This window comes from Aquila chrysaetos, chromosome 1 (assembly GCF_900496995.4).
Source record: "Aquila chrysaetos chrysaetos chromosome 1, bAquChr1.4, whole genome shotgun sequence".
Taxonomy (NCBI): domain Eukaryota; kingdom Metazoa; phylum Chordata; class Aves; order Accipitriformes; family Accipitridae; genus Aquila; species Aquila chrysaetos.
Window position 1 is genome coordinate 25,988,254 of NC_044004.1, and position 24,527 is coordinate 26,012,780.

General features: G+C 36.3%; 1 protein-coding gene across 4 annotated transcripts in view; it reads left to right on the plus strand.

Moving 5' to 3' along the window:
* The window catches only part of WDR19 (WD repeat domain 19), a 49,317-nt gene that overhangs the window by 2,983 nt on the left and 21,807 nt on the right, over positions 1 to 24,527 (plus strand). For 3 of the 4 annotated variants that reach the window (XM_029997268.1, XM_029997351.1, XM_029997435.1), the window contains exons 4-24: positions 1,655 to 1,780; positions 5,679 to 5,794; positions 6,371 to 6,486; positions 7,763 to 7,843; positions 10,125 to 10,237; positions 11,520 to 11,693; positions 12,875 to 12,945; positions 13,704 to 13,876; positions 13,980 to 14,094; positions 14,832 to 14,938; positions 15,353 to 15,475; positions 16,552 to 16,701; positions 17,251 to 17,398; positions 18,022 to 18,226; positions 18,785 to 18,944; positions 19,551 to 19,661; positions 19,937 to 20,046; positions 21,095 to 21,152; positions 22,086 to 22,232; positions 22,344 to 22,426; positions 23,927 to 24,010. In XM_029997268.1, the coding sequence (XP_029853128.1) occupies positions 1,655 to 1,780; positions 5,679 to 5,794; positions 6,371 to 6,486; positions 7,763 to 7,843; positions 10,125 to 10,237; positions 11,520 to 11,693; positions 12,875 to 12,945; positions 13,704 to 13,876; positions 13,980 to 14,094; positions 14,832 to 14,938; positions 15,353 to 15,475; positions 16,552 to 16,701; positions 17,251 to 17,398; positions 18,022 to 18,226; positions 18,785 to 18,944; positions 19,551 to 19,661; positions 19,937 to 20,046; positions 21,095 to 21,152; positions 22,086 to 22,232; positions 22,344 to 22,426; positions 23,927 to 24,010 (2,571 nt within the window). The remainder of the gene's footprint in view (positions 1 to 1,654; positions 1,781 to 5,678; positions 5,795 to 6,370; positions 6,487 to 7,762; positions 7,844 to 10,124; positions 10,238 to 11,519; positions 11,694 to 12,874; positions 12,946 to 13,703; positions 13,877 to 13,979; positions 14,095 to 14,831; positions 14,939 to 15,352; positions 15,476 to 16,551; positions 16,702 to 17,250; positions 17,399 to 18,021; positions 18,227 to 18,784; positions 18,945 to 19,550; positions 19,662 to 19,936; positions 20,047 to 21,094; positions 21,153 to 22,085; positions 22,233 to 22,343; positions 22,427 to 23,926; positions 24,011 to 24,527) is intronic. The other variant, XM_029997514.1, reaches the window with a different exon arrangement.

A 24,527-nucleotide genomic window follows, 5' to 3' on the forward strand; every position in this document is an offset into this window, starting at 1 on the left:
GTGGACTGGCTATGTCAGTGTCTTTTGCTTGGTAGTATCCATGGCCCAGCTCATTCTGTGCTGTATTTTGCACAATGTATGATAAATGCTCATTCTCTCCAGCAAACTGCCAAAACTCAGGAAAGCTGTGTGGAATCAGTGGTGAACTCTGAGAAGAGCTTGTGTTGGACTGGGGATCCTCTACTGTGGTGGGCTGGTGAGGGTGGTGTGACGGGGAGTCTGCCTTACTGATGGACACTGAAAGTGCTACCTTATTAATGGACAGACATGACCCTTTCCTTCAGGGAAACATATAACATCTAAACCAGTTTTAAAATAATGTGTTCTCAGGGCAAGGCAGAGAGGAGAAAAAATTTGTATAACCACGACATATCCTAAAGGCTTGTTGAAATAATTAACATCTGCTTATGGTAGTTTGAATAGTACTGACTTGTTGAGGCCCCCCCCCCCCCCCAGCAAATCTTCTACCTAGATTAGGTAGTTCTTCTGAATTCTTATTTCCAACCTTTTGCTGTGATTGAAGAATAAATTCTCTCTATTACTATTAGAATAAAATTCAATTTTTGCGATATACCATTTAAACAGAAACAAGTGTGCTTATGTGGAGGTTTTCCCCCTCAGGCCAAACGTTGCTTCTTCATTTGCTGGCTAACTGTTAACCAACTGCAGTTGTTAACTGCTAGACTTCTCCTTGCGTAAGAATGGAGTTCAGAGTGTCAAATATTCTCTACTGTAATAGTTGATGTTATAAGCATCTTCTTACCATTATGTTGATAGAATTTGTTTTGTTTACTAGTTATCAATCTGCATTTTTCCCTATTTTTTTCTTTTTGTCCTTGTTATTCCTGATCTTCTGATGTTCTGATTGGCTGTTAATTATTCATGGGCATGTTTTGGGAATAGACCATACTTATTTGCTAGAATAAATTGCTAAGGTTTTAAAAAGAAAGAGAGGAGAAACTGGAACTGAAGGCTTACTGAATTAGTTTACAGCAATGTATGTTTCAGTAGGACACATATGAAATCGCTTGCATTAGGAGTTTTCATTTGAGTGGTAATGAGAGTGAAATTTTTCAGAGATACCTTTTTAACCTGAAACTATCAACTTACTTATCTAGAAAGAAAAGAGCAGTGTCAGACAGCATAGGTTCTTAGTCTGCAGTATATGATGCTTTAACTGTGTTGTAAACAGCGCTGTTGCCAATTCACTAGAGACCTGTGGGTAAGTCTGCTGTCCTCTTCATTCTGGGAACTATTTGCAAGTAGAGGTTTTTCCTGCTTCTGCATAGGTTTCTTCTCCAAGTTCATTATGCTTGTTGAACTATGAGAAAAATAATCCCAACACTGAATAGCTTCCTTACAGGCGATTTTCACTGTCTCTTGAAAATCAAGGTGGCAGTATTTCAAGTACTACAATGTAGGTAGCCGTCTCTTTTTTATGACCTTCCTTTCAGCCTCTGTCATTTCGATGAGATTTGAGTAAGGGTGTGGTTGCTATAAAAGTACACTTTACAGATAAATCTGCGATCTGTCATGGGTTTTCTTGGGAGGAGAAAGGAAGGACAGGGACTTCAGCTGAATAATTCTGGCTGTTTCTGTACAATTACAAGCGTATTTTCACATTATTAGTGAAAGTTTGTTTTTTTTTCTTTAGTAACTGTGTTGCTATGGACTGGGATAAGGATGGAGATACTTTAGCAATAATCACAGACAAATCTAGTGCCATAATTCTGTGGGATGCGAACACAAACAAAACAAGCCAAGTAGACAGTGGCATGAGGTAAGAACATTTTTTTTTAAAGCGTGTATTTGAAGGCTTGGACCGCTGTGACTTGTTGATGTGGAGGATATACTGCAAAGATCATCTTATTATTGGAGTCTTCATAGCACATACACTGTTAAACTAATATGCTACAGTTTGTTGCTAAATTCTTTTTGGTAAGATTTGCTGGTTTTGAAGTGTTTGTTGTGGGTGGGGGTTTGGGGGTTGGTAGGGGGTTTGTTTCTTTTTTAATTGGGAACAATGCCAAAGTCTCCAGAGAGCTTCTCTTCAATGTTTTCACTCTGTGGTAGCAACAAGGATGGGTGAATTTTTTTGTGTATCTGCACTAGCTACACTTTCTCCGAAGTCTTTCACACAAGTGAAAGGGAACTTAAAAGTAAGGGAAGTGATTTAAGTGGTGCTAGGATTTTTTCCCCTTAGATTTATAAGGGGACTAAAATGCTATTCACAAAGCAGACTGGTTGTATTGGTTTTGTTGGCAAGGTTTTGGTAGCGGGGGGGGTTACAGGGGTGGCTTCTGTAAGAAGTTGCTGGAAGCTTCCCCTGTGTTCGAGAGAGAGCCAATACCAGCCGGCTCTAAGACGGACCCGCCGCCGGCCAAGGCCGAGCCAATCAGTGATAGTGGTAACGCCTCTGGGATAACATTTTTAAGAAGGAAAAAGTTGGGACAGGCAGATTCGGCAGCCGGAGAGAGGAGTGAGAACATGTAAGAGAAACAACCCTGCGGACACCAAGGTCAGTGAAGAAGGAGGGGGAGGAGAAGCTCCAGGCGCCGGAGCAGAGATTCCCCTGCGGCCCATGGGGAAGACCATGGTGAGGCAGGCTGTCCCCCTGCAGTCCATGGAGGTCCACGGTGGAGCAGATCTCCACCTGTAGCCCGTGGAGGACCCCACGCCAGAGCAGGTGGGTTCCCGAAGGAGGCTGTGACCCCGTGGGAACCCTGCGCTGGAGCAGGCTCCTGGCAGGACCTGCGGATCTGTGGAGAGAGGAGCCCACAGAGCAGGTTTTCTGGCAGGACTTGTGACCCCGTGGGGGACCCACGCTGGAGCAGTGTGCTCCTGAAGGACTGCACACCGTGGAAAGGACCCATGCTGGAGCAGTTCGTGAAGAACTGCAGCCCGTGGGAAGGACCCACGTTGGAGAAGTTCGTGGAGGACTGTCTCCCGTGGGAGGGACCCCACGCTGGAGCAGGGAAGAGTGTGATGAGTCCTCCCCCTGAGGAGGATGAAGCGGCAGAAAACGTGTGATGAACTGACCATAAACCCCATCCCCGTCCCCCTGTGCCGCTGGGGGGGGGGTTGGTAGAGAAGCCGGGAGTGAAGTTGTGCCTGGGAAGAAGGGAGGGGTGGAGGGAAGGTGTTCTGAGATTCGGTTTTCTTTCTCATTACCCTACTCTGGTTGATTTGTAATAAAGTGAGTTAATTTTCCCCAAGTTGAGTCTGTTTTGCCCGTGACAGTAAGTGGTGAGTGATCTCTCTCCTGTCCTTATCTCGACCCACAAGCTCTTTGTTATGTTTTCTCTCCCCTGTCCAGCTGAGGAGGGGGAGTGATAGAACGGCTTTGGTGGGCACCTGGCAACCAGCCAGGGTCAACCCATCACACTGGTTTAGGATGGGAGGAGATATCTGAGGTGATCCTGCTCTAAGGTTCAAATCCCTACCTTTCTGAATTTGGCCACAGACTTAAAACTCTCCTAGGCCTACATAACAGTCAGGCATTGGGTTAATAAATAAGCTTGGTTTAACAATTAAACTTGTAGCTTCTTTGGATTTATTCCACTAAACTATTGCCCTCTACATAAACATTCTGTCTGTAGGAAAGAGAGTGGAAACAAATCTGACCCATGTTTGTTAGGGCACTCACCTGAGCAGAGAAACAGCTAATTTTGGATACTGCTGCTATTTTATTTACTTGAGTTGAGACAAACACTCCTTCTGATTTAACCCTTCATTTCTAAATTTCCTTTGTGTATGTTTTGGGGGTTTTTGGGGTGTTTTGTTGTTGTGGTTTTTTTTTTTTTTTAAGTAGTCAAAGATACCAAAATGGGAGTGGTTTATCCATTAAATCAAAAAAATTCAGTTCAGCTGGAAGAACTGAGGGGTGGGGGTTATGTTGGTTTCCATAAAGGTGGTTTTTTTCCCGATTTATGTTGAAAACCCCATGTCTGGAATATGGAAGTATTCCATATTTCGATTAACATGTACACCTGTGCTTTATAAAATTCATTTGGAATATTGGATACTTGATTATGGGATATTTCCATATGTTACAGCCTGGTATCCTATATGTATATGTTGAAACTGAACTTAAACTGTACTGAAACAATAAATAATTTCTATACAAGTTATTCCGCTCCTGAAAGAGTAAAAGAATTGTCACTTTGCACAAAATACACAGTGATTTAATGAAGTTATGTTTTGAAGATTGTTGGTAGAATGTTAAGTCACATGTTAGAAAACAGTTTCAAAACAAGCAAATGGTTGTACATACAAATGAGAAATTTAAAGTGATTACTTCTTCCTACTGACTAATCAATTATATGTAGCATTGTATAGGCATCTTGTTTAGATAATTGTGGATTAATGAGTTATTTCTTAGTCATTACATTTTTGTCATTATTAGTTATTACATAGTATCAACAATATGCCTTTTTTAGCACAGATATTATAATGATTATTGTTTATAATCTTCTTTTCTGGTGGAATACATCAACTTTGACGTTAAATTTTTTTTTTAATGTTTTTCCAAGTAGGCGTTTGGGGTTTTTTAATAGGTCAATTTTAAACTATAGCTATTTATGTGATCAAAGCAATTTGTGAAGATGTATATATATGTTATATTGTGTGAAGGAATAGACCATATTGTACCTCCTTTTCATGTGTGAACAAATATTTGGGGGGGAAAGAGTAACTTGCCAGTATGCAAGCAAAAAAGAGCATAGAAGGTACTTATCGGAATGGAGTATGCAGTTATTGCAGTTCCTTCACGATCTTTCTCTCTAATATCTGAGGGAAATTGCTTACTGGAGGCAGTCTCGCTAGAACAGTATATATCAATTTAAGTGCCCTAATCCTTCTTGTGTCACAATGTTATTGCTTAAGCAGAATAAGCACTAAGACATATAAAAGGTGTGATAACCATGCTTTTCTGGTATCCTCCTCTTTTTGAAATTAGAAAAGCACAAACAAAACCCTCCAAATATATATTGGAGGTCATTTTATGTGTCAATATCTGAAATCTGTTTCAAATTGCTATTGCATGCTTACAGTAAAATTTAAAAAGATGGGAAAGGCATTGATGGGAATAACTGCACTAATTAGAAAATTCTGATTAAAATTGTTTTGCTTAAGAGGCTTTTCTTTTTTAAATGTGATGTATAATATTTAGCAATGTACCCTTAAATATACACCAAAATAGGCCTTGCTGTATCTGAAACTTAAAGTTAAAATGGTTCTTTCTAACTCACTACATTGACTAGAACTAAACCTATTCACTTGGAGTTGGCTGAATTCATAGGATTATTGAAGGACAAAAAACCAATGCAGGAAGTGACTGGAAAATTTCACGTACCTTCATGGTATCTTTGAGTGTTTTTTAAAGCTGCATAATTGTCCAAATTACCCATGATTCCATCAAAGACTGTTGATGTTTGCAGACACATTTCCATTTGTACAGGTCTTATTACATTACCTCATACATACCTTTATTACTTTCACTATTTCATGCACACTTAAGTAATTCTGATACTTGTTGTAGAAGACATTTGCTTAATTTAAAAATTCTGCTTGGTTTGTGTGATTTCATAGAACTTCAAAACAAATATGCAAAATGTTTTTATATGTAAGCACATGAAAGGAATCTCTACCATACAAAGTAAAATTTTTCTTTATTTTAGGGATGCAATGTCTTTCTTATTATGGTCTCGAGTTGGGACTTTACTTGCTGTTGGAACAACAAAGGGAAACTTACTTATATATAACCGTCAGACTTCTCGCAAGATTCCTGTTCTTGGTATGCATTGGTTTGAAACTAAGCTTGCACATGTGAAATTGGAATTTTGCTAATATACTTAGATTCCTTTTTAGTTCTGTATATGAACATGCAAGTCAAAAATGTCCTCATACTGAACTTGCACTTTGTTTTGTTGCACTTACCAGAGTATTTGTGTAATATAGTAAGTTAAAGATATATATACACACATACCAGGTACTGTCTCATGGGAAACTTGTGTTATCTTTCTTGAAAAGGATTTGTGTGGTTGTTCTTGTTACTAAGTTACTTTTTCCTACCTGCTTAGAGTACCTCTGGGCAGAAGGGTTAAGGATATAGCACAGTCCCTAGAAATTTGATGCAAAGAAATGGAAGAACAGGGGCTGTGCAAGTTCCCGTAAGGTCAAAAGACTCCCATCTGGGAGTAGAAGATTTTTTTTTTTTTTTTTTAAATTACTCTTGAATTTGTAATTGCTCTAATAAGTTGTTTTACATTCTGACAATCTGTGTTTGAGTGGCCAAATAGAGCATATTTCCATCCGAGATTTTTTTTGTGGTTGTGTTCATTTGTGTTGTATAAGTTTGTTTCTTTTTCAGGTAAGCACACTAAGCGGATTACTTGTGGTTGTTGGAGTACTGAAAACCTTCTGGCTCTAGGCGGTGAAGACAAAATGATTACTATAAGCAATCAGGAAGGGGATACTATAAGACAGGTAGTATTTGTAACCCCTATTTGATTTTAAGGCATACTTAATACTACTGGTTCCCAAGAAAGGTGGGACCTATAGGAGCTTATGCCTTTTCAATCCCGTTGCTTTCCAGGACAAGGAGCCTTTGGGAAACCTCATGTAGGATGAGGGCATATCTAAACATCTGAGCCTCTGTATTATGCAGTGTGATTTATATTAGAGTCTCTGCAATTCTGCTGTGGTCTTGCCTAAACATGTTTCTCTCATCCTTGATCCTGATCTGTATCTGTTACAAGAGAATCCTATGAGTGCAGTCTTAGGCTGACTTCCCCAGTAGCAGCGCAGGACAGTTCTCTCATGACTTGTTTATAAGGTCTTTAGGAACTACTTTTAGTGTTGGTTTTGCTTTAGATTGGTTAAACAAAGATCTCGCCTCTGATGTGCAAGGATTACTCCTAGACTGGACCTCCATTGCATTATTGAGAGGCTGATTCCAGTGTTTCCTCCAGGTACACTCAGATTATCTAATCAAGCTTTCTGTTTGTTTACATACATCACAGTCCTTCTGAGCAATGTCAGTTGCTGCATAATGCACAAATGAATATAATTCACTTTTTTAACTTTAATGAACAGTGTTTCACTCAAGATTTTCAAAAAAACAAATCTTTCATAGTTCATTTTATATGCTTACGTCTGTGTGTCTGAAGATCACAACTGGAGAAGAATACCCTAATAAATTTGTTAGGGTATGTTTGTGCTTTAAACTAGCTGGCTTAGGTAGTAAAAGCAGTGTAGCTGAGACAACAGAGACCTAAGCAAGGCTTGCTTATGAGGTTTTATAACCTCATATTGACTACAAAAGCAACTAGATTGCTATCACTGCCTAAACCAGATCAGGTATGTCCATATCAAAATGCATTGTTAGATATTTAACTTGTATGCCTTATTCTTGGTCTTCCTTCTTTGAATTTGCATCAGAGTGACCATGTTTGTACTGCTTCATTTAGCACTGTATAATATCGTCTTGCAAGTCGTCTTCCTCATCTGGATCTTTCCTTCTCTATTTGGATTTGTATTTCTGTTTCCTAGATATTTTTTGAGTATATTCCGTAATAACATGTCATTATGATCCAAACTGAGGTCATGTTTTCTCCAATTTTCTTAGTTTTGGTATTAAATGCAGTAACAACTCTGTCTATCCTTAACACTAAAATGTACAGGGCAGGAATAATGCAATTATTTATCATCAGTATTTGCTACATTAACTGTTGATTTCTCAATCTGAACTTCTTTCTTGCAGACCTCAGTGAGCTCAGATCCCAGTGATATGCAGTTCTCAGTTATGAAGACTGATGAAAGAATATCAACCAGGGAAAGCACAGTAAGAAGTCAATACAAAATACTGCAAAAAGTGTTAATCTGATGTTTCAGGGTTTCTGCTGGCAACCAGTATGGGCCAGGAAGCAATTTGTTCTTCCTTAACTTAAAATTTGGTGTTGAAGATTTTTTTTTTTTTTTTTTTTTTTTCTTTTCCAAAACTGTCCTTTAAAGTAAAGCCATACCCCTTTGTTGGTTAAGGATGTGTTCATGAAAAGCACAGTGGTTAGCGATATTACAGATAACAGAGCAGTTTTGCAGTGGTAGTTAACATAATAGATGGAGACCTGTGCAGGGACTTAAACAAATACATACAATATAAATATAGAACAGTATATGCAGTGTGGCAGATGGAACTGGAGCAGGATTGTCAAAATTGTGGAGGTGCTGCCTTTCAGAAGACAGATTTTCAGCTGTCAGTTTTGGGAACAGATCACTGCGCTCTCGGTTTTCATCTTAGGCAAACCTCAGCATCTATGAGACTAAAAGACCTGGTGTCAGCCTTCTTGTGTGAGCATTATCCTGTGTCTGTCTAAATGGCTACAGTTTCATTGTCTTCATCTTTCTTGATAGAATTGAAGTCCATCAGATCGGTCAATGGTGAAGTACAGAAAAATGCGGTAATGATAACTATTAGCAGAGCATATTATTAGATGATCAGCAATGAAATACCAAGACAAGATATAGAAAATCCATGAATAGTAAGGTGGTACTGTGTTAGAATTTGTCCAGATCTATACCCTTACACAACATAATTAAATTCTCACAGTCAGATTTAATCTATGGAGTATAGGTGTCAAGAAAGACTTTTTCTCCATGTTTACATTGACAACGACCTGTAAGAGTTTTTTGCCTCTCTGCATGGAGTGAAATGTTTTCTGCTTCCTAGGGAAATTTAATTAACAGATATTTTGAAAATGCAGGAACTGAGGACTTCAGCCTCAATTTTTTCTGTTGCTTCCTGGGTCATGCAATAGCCTAGGCTTTGCAGGTTTTTATTACAGCTCTCAAGTTTGCTGTAAAATGTTAGGGAACATTCTGTAACTCTGTAGTTCTTGTTTGTGCTTAGATGGTCTGTCAGCAGCTCTAAACCACATAGCATTTATTGTCTACATGTCTGTTGTTGTCCGGGAGGCTTCGCTTGATAACGATCGCTTCTAGGCTGTTAGTCGTGACATCAGAAAAAAACACCCTGCAAGTTGGGTCAAAATAAGTAGTACTAGAGTTAACATCTTGCCCTGCAACATAAAATAATTCCTGTAATTTCTTAGAAGAGTTTAAGAAATAGTATTTGTTAAATACTTCGTCATTAAGCTGCAATGGAATTATAAGCAAACTGTTTTAAAAGGCAGAAAACATACTTTTTATATTTGGGGTAACTTTAGGAATTATACGTCAGAATTGGAGTTTGTAATTCTGGATTAATGGATGTTTAGGTCAACATATGCCTTTTTTTCTCAGTTTGAAAATACTAGCTTTGTATTTCATTCTTCCAGCTCTTACTTTAGGAATAAACCATTGTCTCCTTTTTAGACAAGGAGAGCTGGAACAGAAGATCATGTAAAGTAAATTTGGAAATAGCCCTTCAAAGTATCTTTGTCAAAGAATAAGGTGAAATAAGCTGCTCCTTGCTATTTCTAAAATGAGTGTTTTACTCTTGCCTGACAATAACGCACACTCTAGTAACAAAAATAATCTTTAAAAAAACAACCAAAGTTCAACTTGTCTTCGACTGTGAAGTCCAGCGTCTCTATGGGATTCGTCAAATAAAATGCACTCATCTAGACTGATATCAAACTATAAATATTGCATGTCTACTACACACTGAACATGCTGTTTCTTTTGGAATTGTCTTTCTACCTTTGAAGTCTCAGCAAGTTACTTGAGATAGCAGTGTTGTGATAGGCTTCAACCTCCCACATAAAAATTCAGTGGATCAAAAAACACAACGTACTTCAAGTGAGAGTAGTCCAACAGGATAACCCCATGTGACCTGCTACCTTTTCCTCTGAGGAAGTGGAGCTGACAATGCTTCTGTAGGGAACAAGTTTTGAATTTGAGATGTGTGTTCTGCTGGGCTTGCATTTAGATCTGTGAATCACTGGCTTACAAGGGGAATATCCTGAAAATCTCTTCCACTGTTGATAAAGATTCAGAATTCAGATCCATGGGATTCTCAAGGATTATTGAAAGTCCTAAATCTCATCTCTTACTGAAGATGTAGGGCCTTATTTTAAAGTGATGCCATTCTTACCAAGTTAATTCTTCTTTTCATTCATTGGCAGGTAAGTGTAGTGGTCGGCAAGAAGACTCTCTTTCTTTTTAATTTGAATGATCCTGATAACCCGATTGATCTGAAATTTCAGCAGCCTTATGGCAGTATTGTAACCTACAGATGGTGAGCAGAACTTTCTTAATGAAACATTCTAGTATTAACAAGCTGAAGATTTTCCCAGTTGTTCTAATTAATGCTGGAAATGAAATTATATATCCCTTGCTTACACTGGATTTTTCTTGGAAGTATTGTAGCCTTTTTAATAATTCCTTTCCAAGCACAAAGAAGTCTACATTTTGTAATTGTTTTCCTTGACAATTCAATGGCTATAAAAGCAAAATTTTCAAATATAATCGCTGTTGGTATGCTCAGCTTTAGAACACTAATACTGTTGTTGTCCTGACAGTAGATTAAACTGAGGGGTTTATAGGTTGTTTTCTGTTTGGATGAGTAACTGATGAAAGACCTAGGGGTGGAGTTGTATCCTTCAGCTAGTTCGTTGGTTTACAAAGTTGTGCAAAGTTCTTGTAGCCTCCCTGCTATGCAATCCAATAGGTAATGTTCCTTTAAAGAAATCCCAAGCTAGAAGTTTCAACTCTGTACCCAAAAAGTAGCTGCACTGTTTCTATGTCTTTGGATTATAACACCATGTCTTTTAATGCCTGTTCAGTCAAAGTAGAATTGATGTTTATCCCTTTACACTACAACTGTCTAAGAAAATCTGTAGCTATATGCTTCTTAATTTATGGCTACATGTCTAACATGCATACCTGGTCTGTTTCCCTTGCAATGATTTCTTTGCAGCTAAGCTGACGAGATATTGTTTGAATTCATCCTTACACTATTTCTGCCTTAACCTCATTATTTCTACTTGACACTATGAAAAGTAAACAGACTATCTATTCACAAACACAGATCGTAGCTTTGGTACTTCCACTGTGTTTGCAGTAGTATGCCTTAAGGGCACAGCGACTGGCATTATTATTTTTAGCATAGCTTTGATGGGACCAAGTCAGCCAGAACCTTGAAATGGAAGTTTCCATCTTCTGGCATGCTTATTCCAATAAAGGTACCAGAGGTCTTTCTCCTGGCATCACTGACTGCCATGTATGCAGCTTGCTGAAAGTAAAGTGGCATTATAGGATGTAGAAGAGAGAATAAAGATGACTTATAAATGAACTCTGGGCACAAACATGGTTTTTTGTTCTTTAAGAATCTTTGGTTGTTTTTCACTTAATCTATTTTATACTATATTGTTCTACATTATATATATAAATTCCCATAATTTGATTATTTTTCCTATTAAAGGGAGGCATTGACAATTACCCCAGTAGTCTGAAAGAAAATGCATTTTGCATATTGGATAAATAGATCTCTTTTCTTAATTGTTGGTTTTTTGTAACAGGTATGGTGATGGCTACATTATGATTGGTTTCTCACGAGGGTGTTTTGTAGTCATTTCTACACACATTCGTGAGATAGGTCAAGAAATCTTTCAAGCTCATAATCATAAGGATAATCTAAGCAGCATTGCCATATCACAGTCATTAAACAAAGCTGCATCATGTGGAGACAATTGGTAAGTGGTAGTTTTATACATAAAGAATGGAACTCATCTCACATAACTGTAGCTGTTAGGCATCAAAGCTAGGCTCCCTAAGGCTTCAAGGCTCCCTAAGAAGTCAGTGCAGAGAAAGTGAGGTTAATTGTTCTGTGGAACTGCCTCTCTACCTAAAGTTTGGAGAAGCTAATTTTTACCAAAATATCTGCAATTGTAATTAACTTTATTGTAGTTAATTGTAAACAAAAAAATTAATTAAACTTTAATATAGATTATTCCTTTTGATTCTTTTTCTATGTTACTCAGCTATAAAAATGTCCAGATTTCTTTACTATGATTTATTGAACAATTCATTTAAAGCTGTACTGAGTATGCTGATAGCCTGATATCCTCCTCCCTGGTGTTTGGTCTTACCTGCAATCTAGACAAAATTATAAATGTGCAAGCAATTAAGGAAACATATAGTTAAAGAGACCGGAGTTTTTCCAAAATATGTTGTGCATATGATAGAATATCACCTTTAGCTCCTTGTCTGCTACTCCCTGATTCTGTGATATCTGAATTCTTCAGTGAAAAAGGAGCTGAGTGATGGTAGGAGTCAGACCGTTCTCTCTGTCCTCAGTTCTGTGTATGACCTTAACAGACTGCTGATTTATGACACTTGCACATCAAGAGTGGTATAAGGATGAGCAAAACATGGTGCAACTTCAAGCACTTCAGCTATTGTACAATAAGTATTATTTCTTGAAGGGGTTCTTTAGCATATATTGAGTAACTTGACAGCATAAGTAAACTCTCTGTCCCTTTTTATGTGAAGCAGGATTGAAAGCTAGTTTTTTGCATCTGTGCATTCAAGCGGTGTTTGTCCATCAGGAATGTGTTTTTAACCTAATCTGTATTGTACCAGGTCAAAAGGGAATAATAGTGTGTGTTTCCCACCTCTGAGTTCTTTCAAATTGGATTTGTGCCTTTTCCTCAAATTTCCGTTCTCTGAGCAAATCTTTTTGTACAGTGATAGTGATATACCTTTTAGAGTGATGGATAACAATGGGTGTGTGTTGCTCTTTAGGAAACAGAAGGCATTTTGCATTTGCAGTCTATTTTTTGCTCCATTAGGCTGTCTTGATTGGGTTGGGTTTTTCCAGTTTATGATGACTGAGATTTATATTAGTGAGAATGACTGTTTATTTTTGTTTTAGCATTAAAATCCATGATCTGTCAGACCTGAGAGAAATGTATGCCATAATAAACTTGGATGATGAAAACAAAGGTATGTTCACAGTCTCCGTGAGGATAGAAATTTTTACACATTAAGTAAAACAGAATTTTGATGGTGACTCCGTTTACATGAGTGAAAGTACTGTCGGAAAAACTGTGTAAATGTAGAATTTATCACAAATTCCTTCTTTCCCAACTTGTATTTATTAGGGGACCCATAGCAAAATGGGAACATATTTTATTTTGTCTGTTCAAAGTAGAGAGAAGTACGGCTCTCAGAATATTCAATCAGTTAGTGTTCTGGGGTTTTGAATCTGTAATACAGTATATTCAGATTACTAAAATAATATACTTAACTGGTTTCTGCTTTTTCCCGTGTTTTTTCTGGTGGGTTTTTTTTGTGCTTTTCAGCGTCTCTTGTACTGACATACGATACTTAATCTTTTCTCATCCTGATATATAGGATTTGTGCCTGTGGCTTCCAGAACATTGTTACAAGACTATGTTCTTGGGTAATGAGTTACTACCATTATCTTCTCTTGTAGTGTCTGTAAATACTTCGGTTATTATCAAGTCTTCACTCTTAGGAAAATGCTAAATTAGTAAATTATGGGTTTGGTTTGAGTGATGCTGGTTAATCTTGGATTATATTAATTGGTTATGTTTGAGTACATTAATACATATATTCCTAGGTATGAATTCCTACCATTTCCACATTTTAAAGCAAAATAATTGTTTCTTGGTTTCAGTAGTTAAAGAAAGGATTTTTTTTTTTTTTTTTTTTTTTCCAAAAACTTGTGAATGTTTTAGGTGTAGATCAGCTGGCTTGGACAGATGATGGACAGTTGTTGGCAGTATCTACACGAAGAGGATCCCTCCATGTTTTCTTGACAAAGCTTCCAATCCTTGGACATGCTTGCAGTACGCGGATTGCATACCTCACTTCTCTTCTTGAAGTTACTATAGCCAATCATGTGGAGAGAGTATGATAACCTCTTCCTTTTAAACTTCATTTAGATATAACTAAAGTAAGTATTAGTAGTGGATGAAAATGGTTTTGTTTTATTTTGTTTTGTTTTCTTACAGGAGCTACCAGTCACAGTCTCTGTTGAAGTAGAGCCCAGTTTTGTTGCTATTGGTGTTTATCATTTGGCTGTAGGAATGAACAATCGGGCTTGGTTTTATGCACTTGGAGAGAATAGTAAGCATAAATTTAGTTCTCTTAAAACTTCTGCATCATTGTGTCTTATTTTATTAATTCGGTATTGTGTTTAGCAGTTCTGGACATTCCACATTGTACAATAACAACTTGAATTGCCATATGGTCCTGTTAAGACCAGATAATGATCTTCACAAACTGAAGCAGTTATGACAAAGCATTGTAAATAATAGAAGTAAAACTTCATGTTCAAGGTATTGGTAATGAAATGTAGAACATTTCTTTTTTGGTTTTTTTCAGATCATGTTGTTAACCAATGAAGGACTTTTAGGCTTTTGAGATGTTATTTGACCGTGTCTTTAAATACTAAGTTTGGCAAAGTACCTAAGGATTATATGATAAGAGGGTTTAAATTCTCAGTTTGGTAGATGTTCATGTTGTTTGCATGGGGTAAGGTAAAAACTGGTTATGCTATGTCCAAATTTTAGACAGTGGATTTAAAGCTTTCATGTCTCTCTAAGCATCACCTTTTTTGACTAATAATAAATCAATCAAAACTGTAAGAACACTAGTCAGAGTTGCATAGAAAACCAGTTTCTCTTGTACTTTCTAATCAGTTCTCTGCTAAGAAGTCTCTGTACATGTGACTTGTCCCCTCTCTGCTTAGTTGTGAGTTTTTCACATCTGGTTACTCAGCTGCAAATTTAGATGATGATAAGTGAAGACCTATACAAAAATCAAAATATTTTTACCTTTTCTTTTCTGTTTGAATTCTTTAGATGTAAAAAAGCTTAAAGATGTGGAGTACCTCGGGACAGTAGCAAGTATGCACCTTAATTCTGATTATGCTGCTGCTCTCTTTGAGGGTAAAGTCCAGTTGCATATGGTAAGAGCTCTGGCAATTTGGAGTGCTGAACTAATGAGTTGATCTGAGCTGAACAAGTTAATGTAATTTTAAAAATGAGAGAAAATTGAGTGATCTTCAGTTAATGGAGATAAAAACTAAAAATCTTTTAGAATTTTTTTGCTGGCTAATTAAAACAAAGCTGAGTTCCTGTAGACTTTAGAAACACAATCTAGTTTAGAACAGGTGAAGAAAAAGTGTTTTCTTGTGAACTGTTTAAGAAGTTTTAGTTTAGAAGTCTCTGTGGGAATTTGACAGAAGCAGATGCTGGGTTTTTAAAGGATGCACCTGCAAGTTTGTTTTCATCTCATTTCCTTACAGTTTGATACAGGCAAAACTATGATACCTCATTGTTAACAGTGGAGTTTTTCAGTTCATTCTGTTCTTTATATTTAGATAGAAAGTGAAGGTTTGGATGCTCAGGAAGAACGAGAAACTCGACTCTTCCCAGCAGATGATGATAAATACCGAATTTTGTGCCATGCTTTAACTAGTGACTTCCTCATATATGGTACAGATGTGAGTATGACTTCTGTTTTTAAAGATTTTTTTAGATGGAATATGTTTCTATCTGGATTATTAATCATACTTTTAGCAAAAAATATTGTGCTTCTGAGAAGTATACAGTGGATTGTTTTCTATGCAAGGATTTTATGCAAATACAGTCAAAATTGCATCTAACTTCCTTTACTGTTGCATTTATATGAGATGCAGAGAATTTTTTTTAGGTGTTTCAACAAAGATGGGAATTAGGAGGGCACTAAAGAAGGATGTGAACATGCTTATGGATTTTTTCCAGAGATTTTCCTATGCATGAGGGGGAGTTTATTTTACTATTTTCTGGCACTGGGAACATAGGGCACATTTGGTGTTGTAGTATTGTGCTCTTTGTGATGCAGACTGATGTATTGACCTTCCACAGGAAAGGCAGAATCACTGTCTCCGGTGTTATTACTGGTTTATTAACTTGAGTGGTTTTGCAGCAGTTGAGGCCTTTCCCAGCTCCTCAGTACCTAAACTGGTACTGGTAAATTTAAAGTACTAAATTCGAAACCGATCAATTTGATATGTGCAAATTTTACAATTGACTTCAAAAGTCACCTTTTACTTTCGGTGTTCTTCTTTGTGCAACACTGATTGAAATACAGCATTAATCACAAATCAGTTTGCTTTTATCTCCTGAATTAGGTGCATGTGTTCTTAAGAATGTGTGGTTCTTCCTTGGAGGCAAATTTTTCAGCTTTGTTTGAAAGTTAAGCTTCTCTCAGCAGCAAGGCAGGCATTTCCCCTGTTTAGAGAACTGTACAGTAAATACAGCTTGTCTCCACAAAGCAGAGTGAGATAAAGAACCAAAACAACAGAAGACCTGTCAAACCTCCAAATCCTTTCCCCACCCCCCAAAAAGCCTCAAGTTTTCCTATCCTGCCCAAAACCAGCTGTGAATGAAGAAGGAAGCCAAAAAAACACCTGGAAGTATTTTTCTTTAAACACTCTTCATGCTTAGCGATCTAAGATGGGAGAAACTACAGCCAAGTTAACTATCTACTTGCCGCTTACTGATGTCATTATTAGCTTTTTCTGTTATTTCTCATTAGACTGGAGTTATCCATTATTTCTACATTGAAGACTGGCAATATGTGAATGAATATCGGCATCCTGTCAGCGTGAGAAAAATTTTCCCAGATCCCAATGGAACCAGATTGGCTTTCATAGATGACAAAAGTGATGGCTTTGTCTATTGTCCAGTAAGTTAGTGTGGGATACCTATACAATTATATTTGCAAGCAGGCTCTTCAACTATATAGTGTTTTTAATAGAGAATGAAGAAGCTTTTGTCACTCCAACATTTATGCTGGTAGAAGAAATTGCCAAGGAGGCTTGAAGACAACTTAATGGTAATGTAAGGAAATAAAATCTGTCATATTAGATTAGGACAATTTCATTATACTAAATTCCTGATCAGTAATTTTCAGAAATGTATGTGTTTGTGTATTCAAATACAAATATTTTAGCCCATTAACAAACACTGCCAGTTTCACTGCCTGTCCCTATACCTTTTTTCTAAGAAAAGTAAATAACATTCATATAATGTGCATTTTCTCCATTTACTTCCCTTCTGAATTAAACTATTTTGTTATTCAGAGTCACTGCTTTTAAGAAAACTTTTTCTTAATATAATTTTCATATTTCTGCACTATTTATATTCTTTTTTTATTTTTAATCATAACTGGGATGAATATTTAGTTTGTCTCCTTAGTCACTTGCTAGTAATTTTACTTTTACATTATTTGTAGGTAAATGATAGATTATATGAGATTCCAAACTTCTCACCAACTATTAAAGGAATCCTATGGGAAAACTGGCCAATGGATAAAGGTGTTTTTGTTGCTTTTGATGATGATAAAGTGTACACTTATGTTTTTCATAAGGATGCCATTCAAGGTACTGTAAATGCTTTTAAAAACTTATTCACTATTTTAGTTAATAAAGTAAAACATGTTCTGAGTCTTCATTTGTCTTAAATATTATTTTCAGAACTGCATATAAAAATAAATAGTACTACAGAAGTTTTGAAGTGCAACTGATGAATAGAAAACTAGTTGCTTTGTAGGTTTCTCTAAAGCTTCAACAAGGCATTTTGGTCTTAATTCCCTAAGCTTCTTGCTATTATAATCTTTTGTCTGAAATTTACACATTGTACTTCAATTGTATTTTGAAATGTTCATGAGAAAATCTTAGGATTGGGGTGACAAAACTTGTATTCACTTACACTGTTAACCAAAATTGTAATCATAGCAATTTCTGTATTTGTGACAGAGAAACATTAAGAAATTTACCTACAAACGTTTGGAAAATGACCTTACTAGTTTAGAAGATTTAAGTTATGTATATTTACTTTACTGAAAAATATGCACTGCACAGTACATGGTGACTACCAGAATTAGAAACCTTGAATTAATACCCTACAAATCTACATTATTTCAGCTGTGACTGCTTGCTACACTTTATACCATGTAGGGATTTTTTAAATGATGTCTTCTTTTCTTCCTGATCTTTGAATCTAGGATCAAAGATTATTTTGGCAGGTGGCACGGAAGTCCCCTTTTCCAATAAACCTTTGTTGTTGTATAATGGAGAATTAACTTGTCAGACTCAGAGTGGAAAAACAAACAATATCTATCTAAGCACTCACAGTTTCCTTGGCAATTTGAAAGACTTTGGACCTAATGAGCTGACACAAATGCTTTCTCAGACTTTAATGTTGAAAAGGTACATCTGTGTTTTAATTGTATTGTGTAAGTTGTTCTCTTCTGTGCTTATAGCTCAATACAGCATATCCTGATGATTTAAAAATATCATGCTGAATATTGATAAATTAGATTGATCCATAAGTCCATGTAGCTGTCTATGCAGACCAAGCAAAATAAGTGACCCAGTGGTGCTTTATTTGTTTTTCCACTGTCAAGTAAAAGCTAAAGTAATTTTTTTCAATACTGATTCGGGGTTCTATGACAGTGGCTCTTCCAAAACTGGCTGAAGGTGCTTCTTCCATACTCCCCTCCCACTGTAATGAAGCAATGCAAAATCAGTATAATGGAAAGAATGCCAGAGTAGGGAAAGAAGACAGTTTCCTGAAAAAGTGTGGTAGAAAGAGAACTGTAAGTTATGCATTTGTATTTCTCCTTTCTTCCTGACACAACTCTTTCTCCATGGTTTAGAAATAAATGCTTTTTATGTTTTCCCTACCATAGTATTAGGAAAAAAAGTGTTGAGAGGGAATTTTAGGTATGAGTAATACTAGTTTTAAACGCGTTTTACCTTGTATAGGTTTTCTGAAGCATGGGAGGTATGCAGACTTCTAAATGACCAGTCTGGTTGGAATGAGCTGGCCAAAGCTTGCTTACATCATATGGAGGTGGATTTTGCAATACGTGTTTATCGGACATTTGGTAATGCTGGGATGGTGATGTCACTAGAGCAAATAAAGGTAAAAATGTAGAGTCCCTTTTAAATAGGAAATAAGGTGATTTAATTCTTCTTTAAGAATTGCTGAATTGTTATTTTTGTGGGGATTTTGTTTATTTTTAAATAGAAGGTGAATTATTTTCAAGGGAGGAGGTATAGAGGAGAAAGTGTCCAAACCACATAACTCTTGCTTGGTTTTGTCTTGAAGTGGTTGCAATCTCTACTGGAATGCACAACATTCCTTTCTGCATTTGCTTCAGAGCAGCAGAATATATTCATGTCTCGGGCATTTGGAGGCTTTTTTTTCCTTTGTTATTTTGAAGAAAATGTTTAAGGCTGCTATTATTTAAAAAAAAACAAACAACAGGTTGCAATTATACATCTAAAAGTGTATGTGAAATAGCACCTTAAAAATATACTTCTGCAAATCACTGATCTTAGACAGTGTTGGCTGTAGGGACTTTGAGCAACAATAAGAAAGTGAGGGCTTTTTCTGGTTTGTAGAATCTGATACACATGGCTGTAAAATGCAAGGATATTTTGCTTTAATGTGCTTACTAGATTGTTACCTATAACAGTATTTTTTTTTCTTTTGGACTACCTTTGCACCTATTACGTCTTTTTACAGGGAATAGAAGACCACAACCTTTTAGCAGGACATCTTGCCATGTTTAGTAGTGATTTTAATCTGGCTCAAGATCTATATCTCGCATCCTCCTGCCCTATTGCTGCACTTGAGGTATTCATTTAAGATGTGTAAATTTTTTTCTGCCATTTTCATCTTCACCTTAATGTCGGAATATTTTACCTTCTGATAATTCTGCCCTTTTGTGGTTTTGGTCTTGCCATTGTGTGACTGACAGACATTCTTTTAGGATGAATGTCTCTTTTTCAAATTGTCAGAATCTTTCTAGAAGACTAGCTCTATATTTGTATTTAGAATAATACAAAGTTCATATTAGAATTCAGAATTTGATAGTTGCATCAGAAAATGTTACTGTTCTTTGTTAATAGATGCGAAAAGACTTGCAACACTGGGACAGTGCACTTCAGCTGGCTAAGCGTTTGGCCCCAGACCAAATCCCTTTCATATCAAAGGAATATGCAATGCAGCTTGAATTCACGTAAGTTCTCCTGTAAAGCTGCTGTATAAGAATATTAAACCAATACTCATGCTCACTAGAAGAACATAGAATTGAGATACTTCAGCTGACCGCATTGCTGAGAGAGGATTTTGTGAGGTCTTGCAGCTATAGTATGAGGAAGAGTAGTTTTGTAAGGAATACTTCATGCTAGAGACATATGTTGCAACTGGTAGGTCCACTATATAATAATATCTTCTACTAAATAAATATTTCGTTGCAGATAAGTCCTTGGAAAATAAAGTTCACACCATTTAACACTTCTTACATTGGACAAAAGCCTTGCCTTTTGCCTGTCTTTCCTTAAATACCCAGTAGCCTTCGTTTTCTTACATATTTTAGGTAGAGGAGTGCCAAAACTCAAGGCTGCCAGTCCCTGAAAGAGAGATGGTATTAGCCATTTGCCATGATTTTAAAGTCTATGTTATAGCTAATTCTTCCCAGATGAAACCTGGTCTGTTTAATGTGTAAACCAAGAGGAAAAACTCTTATCTATTAATAGAGTTTTTAGACAACTCCTTCCCCCTAGCAGTGCCCCTGGCACTGAGAGAGGACACTTGTTGATCACAGAAAGGAACAGAGGCAGTTGAAGCAATGCAACCAACTGTAACTTGAGTTCTGAATGTACTTAAGGAAAAAAATTGCCTTTGTTTTTATGCTGTGAAAATTCTAAATAATTTTAGAAGGTTAGTTTCATTTATTTTCCAGAAAAATGTGGAAGTAGAGATGAGATTTTTGAGGTGTACTGTGCAGATAGGTTCTTTGCCTGTCTTTCAGGGCAGGTTTATTGGTCTCAGTATAATGGAATTGAGAGATGGACTGCCTCTTTGACTAATAGCTCAATAAAGTGCACAGGAAGTGCCATGACATGTTGTGTTACTGTCCATCTTTTGCATACTTCACATCCTTGTACGGAGTTGTTACGTCTAAAGCAAGACATGCAAGATACATGCATAATCTATGTGGTAGGAAGGTAACCATCTCTTACTATTACAAATATTCTTCCATATAACTTCCAGTTTTCTTTTAGGGGTGATTATATTAACGCTCTGGCACATTATGAGAAGGGAATCACTGGAAACAATAAGGTAATTTCTTTTTAGTAATGGTAGCGTTTGTACTATTGTACTACACATTAAGTTGTCATGTTTCAGGCTCATTTGAATTCAGGTTTTTTTTTTTATTCAGCTCTAAATCTATATGACTGTTGCTTTTGGGATAGTAGTCTTTGCACTTCTCTTATTTTTAATATACAGAATTATGCTTTCTCTAGGTATAAAGCAGTATTGCCATTGTATTAACATGGCATAATGAGACTTAGGCTTTTATAATTTGAGCAGTTTCATAATAGATGTGCAAATGTCAGAGAAAATACTGCTAGGATTTTCATTGTTATAACAAAAGTCCTAATTATTCCTTCTGTTCTTGTTTACTGAATCATTATCTATATAAAGACAAGCAAGGATTGTGTTAGAAAATAAACATCGTCTTCGGCAGATCCTCCCTTATTCTGGCATTCTTTCCCCTAATATTTGCAAAATGTCTCTTACGAAGCAGTTTAAATTATAATAGGGGACCATAATAGGGGAAATAGCAATGTTTTCTGAATTCAAGCCATTTGGCTTTATGAAATATCAGTGGCCTTACCACCTTCTAAAAAAAAAAAAAAAAAGGAAATAATCCTGCTTGTAGTTTCTCTTTTCCTCTACTGTTGGTTTTGGAGGAAAGAAGAGAGTAGTACTAAATTACCTGTAAAACAGATTCTTCTCATGTATGCTTGGTCTGGACAGAGCTTGTAAGTAAAATGTAAAAATTAAAGACAAAGCTTAAGAAGAAAATTAAGCTGAGTTCTTCTAAATAAGTGACAACCGCAGCTAGGCAAGAATTTTGAGACAAAAATTGATTTAACTAAGTCCATGTAATGTTTTGTTAATTTGCTTCAGTGCATGGTTACTGTGGCTTTTGTGACCTGATATTTCTGATGTATAATGTATAGTTATTGCTTTTCATTTGATTGCCAGTACCAGGAACATGATGAAGCTTGCCTTGCTGGAGTGGCTCAAATGTCCATTCGTATGGGAGATATCCGTCGAGGGGTAAACCAGGCCATTAAACATCCCAGTAGGTTACTAAAAAGAGACTGTGGAGCTATTCTGGAGAGTATGAAGGTATTCAAAAGAGTTAATAAAGCTAAGCCTGAATATGTGAATTCATTAAGCTATTTATTTATTTGTAATCTTAATTTAGAAATTACATTTTAATGGTTTCCAATACTGTAGCAATTTTCAGAAGCTGCTCAGCTGTATGAAAAGGGACAATATTATGACAAGGCAGCATCAGTATACATCCGGTGTAAAAACTGGTAAGTACCGATTTCAGGGAAGTGTTGTATTGGTGCTCTTTGGAAAGGAATGATTCTCTGAATAGCACAAATGTCTCATTGATTATGTTTCATTGATTTTATTGTTCCCTTCCCCAAGCTTAAACAAGAAGAATGTTCTCTCAGAAGCTTATGTTGTTTTACATATAGTCTTACTGTAAGTGGGAGAGAGTCTTCCTTTTTTCTTTTTTTTTTATGTTATGTTTAATGTTACCTGCAGTTTCAAGTCCTTTGTGTGTGTGCATGCGCACACTGAATTTAGTAATTTTATTCATGTAGTTACTGTTTATTTCATTAAACTTCTTCAGCTATAAAATACATAGCTGAGACTGAATATTCAGACAGTTGGAAATGATTCTAAGTTGCTGGTTCAAGTGGAGTCTGTATCATGAATAATCAAAATTGCTGGCATTATGTTCAATACATTTTTAATTTTTTTAAAGTGAATTTGATTATTGTCAAGTTTGCAGTGGAAAAGTACAATTTACTGAGAGATTTAAGGGCTTAATTCTTGCCTAATTACATTTTATGGACTTCTAATATTAAGAACTGTTTGGAGCAGAGATCAGAAAGGCCCCTCCTCTTTCATACGAGTGCTCTAAAAATTGGGTTGGAATATTATGTTCATTTACTAAGGAAAATTTTATTCCATCATAGAAGTGCCAGTGGCATCAGAACAGACAAAGAGAACACTTCATTAAGTAGGATAGCTTGTATATAATGGTAGCCTTGATTTGGACAGCGAGAGGTACAAGCTTTGTTTACCCTAGCAGAAGGAGGTTCAGTTTGGATAGTGCTCTCTCTTTTAGGCAGAGAGGTGAGAGTTAAGGTCAGCCTCTCTTCAGTCTCTCATATCTTTGTCTTGAAAGGCCCACTGCTTAGTTTGCTGGCTCTTATAGACCGTGTCACTGTGTGCAACTCCTGAAGCTAGATTTATGGAAGGACTGACATAGTTCTGTGTTCTTCCACACTCTGCTGTTATGGATGGTGTTGCTCAGAGAATCTGGTTCTAACTGCCTAGAGTCCTCTGTACAACCTGTGGCCTTAAGCACACGGTCACGGGAGTGATCACAACTGCACCTGTACTGGCGGTCTTTTGTACCCTTTTGCACATTCTTTCAGGTTACAGTTTTAATACTGTGCTGCTTCTGTAGATTAATTAGAGAATACTGGAGGTTAAAATTGTTGGTCTGGCACTTCTTATGCTTGTACATTTCAAACTTAAGCTTTAAGTTTGAAACTTAAGCTTTCAAACTTCCTTCTTTAAGCCTGTATGTTCGTGAAGCAGTCTATAATTTCCAGTTCTTATATTTATAAAGTGCAGCTTTTTGAAAATATTAAAGTGCCTTCAAAGCTTATACATTATGTTCAATTACTTCTTTTTTAGCCTCCTTTTCAGTGTTGATATAAATATGCCTGTTTTACTGAAGAAAATTTGAAACCAGATATATTTATTAAATAACTATTTTCTTGTATTTCTAGGGCAAAGGTTGGTGAACTTCTTCCTCACGTTTCATCTCCAAAGATTCACCTACAGTATGCAAAGGCCAAAGAAGCAGATGGCAGGTGCGTTTGAATGCCTATCTTTTTTTATAAAACATGTTATTATTATTGTTGTTGTTGTTACTGTTATTATTATTATACATTACTCTTTTTGTAAAATAAATTGAGAGAGACTTTGTTTTGCATAAAATAGCCTTGTGAAAATGGATTCTGAAATATGTAAACTTAAGGTGTTGTGTAAAGATTTTAAACATAATCTAAGGACCTTCCACTAGTATCAAATATGTGTTTCTAATTGATTGTTTTCCTATCTAAGCATTAATATATTTTTAACAAAAATCATTAAAGTTTTTAAAGTACTGCACCCAATGCAATATTCCTCTTAGCAGAGTATTGAAGTTGCGTTTGTTTCTAACGACTCTTTAGCTGTGATTTTTAAAAGTCATTCAGTGGGGGAGTAATCATGAAAGAAAATTTTTCATTCTAGAACCAAAGAATCTTAATGGCTGCACTTGGAAAATATTGAATAATGTGAAATTATTGGCTGAAATGAAAGCCCCAAATAGGTTATATTTAATCA